Source organism: Helianthus annuus, chromosome 15 (genome assembly GCF_002127325.2).
Source record: "Helianthus annuus cultivar XRQ/B chromosome 15, HanXRQr2.0-SUNRISE, whole genome shotgun sequence".
NCBI classification, from domain to species: Eukaryota; Viridiplantae; Streptophyta; class Magnoliopsida; order Asterales; family Asteraceae; genus Helianthus; species Helianthus annuus.
The window spans coordinates 115,115,814-115,121,563 of NC_035447.2; the positions used below are offsets into that span (position 1 = coordinate 115,115,814).

The 5,750-nt window shown below is 38.8% G+C and overlaps 1 protein-coding gene across 1 annotated transcript; it reads right to left on the reverse strand.

Moving 5' to 3' along the window:
• Positions 1–669: 669 nt before the first annotated feature.
• On the reverse strand, positions 670–1,815 carry LOC110914054. Its single transcript, XM_022158870.1, has one exon. The coding sequence runs from the start codon at positions 1,813–1,815 to the stop codon at positions 670–672; it is 1,146 nt and encodes a 381-aa protein (XP_022014562.1).
• Between the last annotated feature and the right edge of the window lie 3,935 nt (positions 1,816–5,750).

The following is a 5,750-nucleotide window of genomic DNA, read 5'->3' on the forward strand; positions in this document are numbered from 1 at the left end:
GAAAAATTTTAAAATTTTCAAAATTTTCAATTTTTACCAAATTTCATCGATTTCAATCTCTTCAAGCTTTAACCACAAATCCCTTCCCGGGCTCCCCCATCCCCACACTTGGGATACATTGTCCCCAATGTATAGTGCTTTTAAAACAAAACCCGGGAATACCAACTAACAACCCCCTGAGTGGCTATCCCTAGCACAAATAACGTAAACACATTCCCTAAACATAAATAGTTCAACACCACCAAAAACAAAAATAAAAATGCAATAATAAAAGTGGAACAGACTCCCCTGGTTTAAAGCGTAGAATCCTCATGCGTCATGTTCCACCACGACTATATAGCATTTCATTCGCGGCCGTGTCCAACAAGTACTCGGGTCAATCTCTACGATTAGTGTTCAGATCATCCCCGTCCAAATGGAGATTGAGTATGGACAGTTTTGACTGACTCTAATCCGTGCATTGTCCGCCACTGCAACTAGGACGTATTGGGATTTCACCAAACATCCCCACACTTGGACCATTGCATCCGTAGAAATTATTAACCTGGTAACCTGCAACAATAATCACGCAAAACAGAAAAACAAAAAAAATACACTACTCTACATCCTCGGGCTGCCTCCCGAGAGCGCTAAGTTTATAGTCTTCAGCCAGACCGTATCTGGTTAAGCTCATGGTGGTTCATATAGTATCCCCTGTGTATGAAACACATGGTTATCATCCCACATCCATCCATCATCTCTTATGGTATCCCAATGATCCGGGTTATCTGGATCTGTATCATCGAAAGAATATAATAACTCGCCCGTACGTGTCTCTATGGGATTCTTCTTGGATTTGGTTGCTTCCTTTGGTGGCATCTTTTTTCGCTTGGCTAATTGCTTTTTAATTCTCAATTTGAGCCACCTAGGTGACTTGGCCTCTTTATCCTTCACGATCTTGTCATCTTTAGACCTGTCAATCATAGCAACACTCTCTTTCGGGCCATCGTCACACACTCGAGAATAACTCGTGTTAGTAACAAAATCCCATGAACAAGTATTTATAAATGAATAATCAAAAGAATGTGAAAGGAAGTCAATAGAAATCTTACGGCTCCCGTATGTCATATCAACTGTACCTTTCCAGCAACAGATCTGAGCATCTGCAGTGGCCAAGAATGGTCTGCCAAGTATCACTCTCAGTTGTTCCTTCTTTGTATATGGATCTAAGACAACAAAATCTTCAGGATAATAAAAGTCACCTACCTTTACAGTCAATCCCTTCAAAATCCCTCGGGGCCTTCCTCGTGAGTATTCAACTAAAACCATAGGATCATTAACCTGTTGCAATGGGCCCAAATCATACCTGTCATAAATATACCCGGGAAGAACACTCATACTAACTCCAAAATTCAATGAAGCATTATCTGTCTTGAGATCCCCAAGTTGAATTGGGATGAGCGGTTCCCCTGGATCTCTATCTGTCTTTGATCCAGCATCCTCAACCAGGCTAACTGTAGCTTTTCTTTCTGCAAAATTGTCAAACTGATTAGTTAGTTGTTCAATTCGTTGGTTAAGTGATTCATTAATATTTTGCTGTTCCTTGAGAGACTGGGCGAGTTCCTCTACATGCTTGAGGAGGGTTTTGAATAACTCTAAAATCTTATCTTCCTCCATTGCGTTTCGATTCTGCTCGTTACCGCCTTTATCGGATTGATTGTAATTTTGATATCCTCTGGAGCCATGATCCGGGTGGTAAGAACGTGGACAATCTTGAGCCCAGTGATTGTGACTCCCGCAACATGAGCATGCTTCAACATCATAATCCCATTCCATAGTTGCTGCACAAGTAACAAACTAAAAGTAGTATTGAAAAAAATAAATAAAAAAAATCAAATAAAAGATATAACACTAAGCGCACTAGCTCCCCGGCAACGGCGCCATTTTGATAGACTGTCGTCGGGTCTATGCAAAAACCTAAAATTACCTATAGACAGGGTAAGTCAGGTATCGAATCCAGAGGAGCATGTGGTCAGTGTAATACCGTTTAACTAATCTAAACTTACTTTATGAAATTTGCTAGTTTATCTATTTTTGTAATTTTTATGAATAAGTATTGTGAAAATGAGAAAACAAAGATAGGAACGTGACCACTCCGGGATTCAGATTCTGTGAACACTTAATAATCTAATTATTGTTTATTTGGATGCCACTGATTAAATGGTAAATCTGTCACATAAACCAATTACTTATACAAGATCCTAGCATAATACCAATTGATCAGAGAGATATTAACCGCAAGCATAAATAATTATTCAATCAGCAAAGGCACAATTAGATTCAACATAAATACGTCTTTCTGGTTATCACCAGGATTTGTCTGTCACACAAATTGTATATATATATATATATATATGTGAATGCAATTCGGTCAACACCTAATTACAATCTAATTCTCAAACAAACAGAACTAAATTAAAAGTGAAATACAAGAATCATCACCCGGAGTGTTCACTGGAGGGTTAACCGCGCATGTTGGTGGGTTGATCTTCACAGGCTCGAGCTGAGGTTGAATGCATGATCGAATTGGTTGAGTGGTAGAAGATCGATGATGATGTGTTGATAATTTTTGAGCAAAAAAAAAACCCCGTGTACGGCTGCCTCCTCAAAGTCGATAATGATTGATTGTTAGAACCCGCGGCCCAATCCAAAGGGACAAAAAAATATCGGCCCAATCACAAGTCTGCGTGATGGATGATCAATGATTATTGGTATGTTGACTTCTTGTGTTGTGCCTCCTTTAGTTCTTTTATCCTTCTGTGCGTTGAGTGTTGGCCCAATCCAAGATGCGGCCCACTTTCACGTGTGTATTATTGTCATCAAAAGAATGGCTAATAAATATTGGCTGCCATCAATATGTGTGTGTGATATGTGATGACGATGATGTTTTCTAAATGGCGGCTACCCATTTTTTTCTTTCTAGAAGTGCACTGCCAATCCACGTGAGGATGATAATGTGTTCAAAATCGTGGGCCCCCAACATGTGATTGCAGCCTCTTTTATTTAACCGTAGCCTACGGTTTAAAACCGTAGGTTACGTTTGTTACTTTCTGTTTCTTTTTATTTTCAACATACGCCAACCGTAAGTTACGGTTTTAAACCTTCTGTCCACTCACGTCTTCCTTTATCATATATGATAATTCTAATGATTGCCCAATGATATCTTTTTATCTCCATGTTCACATGCATTTGATCTTTAGAATTTATCAAACCTTTTAATACATTTCAACACCCACTTGTGCGCTAATCTTTGTAACTCCGCCGTATTACGCGTTTTACCTGTGAAACCACAAACACTCGTAGTTATAACGTTCGAAATATATAACCATCCAAAATTCACTAAAACACATAATTTAGATACTTTAACACCCGGGTTCCACACTCTCTATCAATTACCTGAAAGTCAATAACCTGGAAGCAAACAAACAAACTGAATCAGTTAAAACAATATCAAGTAATTTTGAAATACACTAATACTCGATTGTCGTGAAATAATCTTGACACTTGGACGAAATCAGATTGAACGAATGAGCGAAATCAGATAAGACAGATAAGCGAACCACTTTGACACATAAGCGAACCAATCAACTTGACTTATAAGCGAACCAAAAAAATGTCTTATCAGCGGACCAGACAATGTCTTATAAGCGGACCAAATGGTGTCGTAAAAGCGGACCAGACTTGTTTTTCGAGCGGACCAGAGTCACAAAAGCGGACCAAACGAGCAAACCTAGTACATTCGAGCGGACCAGTGGAGCGAATCAACGTGTTTTCAAGCGGACCTGGGCTGTTTTGGAGCGGACCAACACTGACGTATAAGCGGATCTGTTTCACGAGTGGTTTTTGGTCACTTTTAGGCCGAATTTGAGTCTAAAACTTTCAAGGGTTTGTCTATGTTCAATAATACATGTCCTGTAAAAAATTCGTCCGATTTTAACCGTGGAAACTTGTCCGAACAGAAAAAGAAGGTGTAGAAGACAGAAAACGGATCAAATTTGAGTTGAACTCTTCCTCCTAAGCTCTGATACCACTTGTTGGATCGTCGTTGACCCTGAATGAGTCGTTCAGAAGAGTTGTTTATCCAATTCAAAGGCGGAATCAGTGAATTAGACACTCAAACTAAATATAATGCTTCTTGTATTAATTCTGACAATGTTTACAACCTGGAAGCAAATCGGCAGCACTTCGTTACAAGTTCCGAGCCGTTACAAATGAAATAACCATGCACCTATATATAATGTTCCTGGTTCGCTGATATGGACGTCCTATAAGCGGACCTGTGAAGCTTGTGTGGTTCGCTTTTATGGACAGTGTCCATAAAAGCGGACCTCAATGCTAATTTATCACATTTCGTTTCTCGAACCTCGTGCACTGGTTATTCTAACCTATTCTATCCTATTACACGATACAAGACGAAGTCAATAGACGTAGTGCACCAACACTTTGGTCAGCTCGGAAGCTTGTGTAAGCTAATGCAATATGAGTTGAATTCACTGATACAATAAGGTTGGTCTTGTTCAATCATATGTGTATAAATGTCGCCATAAGTGGTGTTACGGAAATGTTGATCAAATGGCAAGAAATGTGGGGGAGGAACCATTTAAGAAACAACTCTATAAGGGTATGTAGAAATGGTTCTCATTAACACATCTAAATGTTATCCAATAACACTTAAATGTGAGGGGTGTCTTGCATTTGTTTTTAGCAATAAGGATTTTGTAATCCAATCTAACAATGCAAATAGACGACTCAGTGGAGGACACAAAGGTCGTAGTGTATAATGGAGATGTGTTTGCCTTAAATGATACACATATCTTACGAAGACATATGTTATAACCAGATTCAGATGGCCACTGAGGTTATAGTCTTAGAAGTTGACAATAGACAAAATTAACTTACGAGTTAAGAACACATCATGACAACTAATCTCAAATACGCAAAGTTATTTACTAATGTTATGGATCCAACAACCTGAGGGTTTATTAGAGATCAAGTTGTGGAATGGGACTGAAGCCCTTGAAAAATGAAGTTCATATGATGGAAACCTAACTCAGTAGACTGGAGATCCCAAGAATTGAGTTCAATAGGAAAACCTAATTGTATGAATAAGCGAGGTCACTGTGGCGGAATAACCCTACGCATTTAATAAGGTAGTTTATTATAAAGATTAATAAACTTCCTAGTCCATTCCTAAAAGTGACAAGTGTGAGGCTAAGCATAATATGTGGTAAATGATTTGGATAGATCATGATAACCACAATGCTTTTAATGATCTAAGGAGAATCATCTATGTTAGAGAGAAGTGGGGTCGCTTCGAATGGAATTGAGGGCACAATTCCTAGAGCTCTCGCAGAACCAGGAAAGTGTTCCATGACCATTATTGGACACGACTATGAGGAGATGACCCGGCTAGGGAGAGTCTTGTGTGAAGTGTATTGTCGTCTACACAAACGGCAGACGAGTTCAAAGACATCGAGATCTACTCAGAGCTAGTGGGCTAAGTGCATTTCATGAGCGAAGGTTCAAAGGGTAACACCTACCTATCGTATGCAAAACTCAACTGTCGAGGTTACATTGGAAATTTTAAGTGTTTTGAATGATCTCCATTCATGTGGGGGATTGTTGGAAATTTGGTGAATGGATATTAAATACATTTATAATTTAATGAAATTATAAATATTAATTAGAATATTCATGTGGTAAATAAAAGA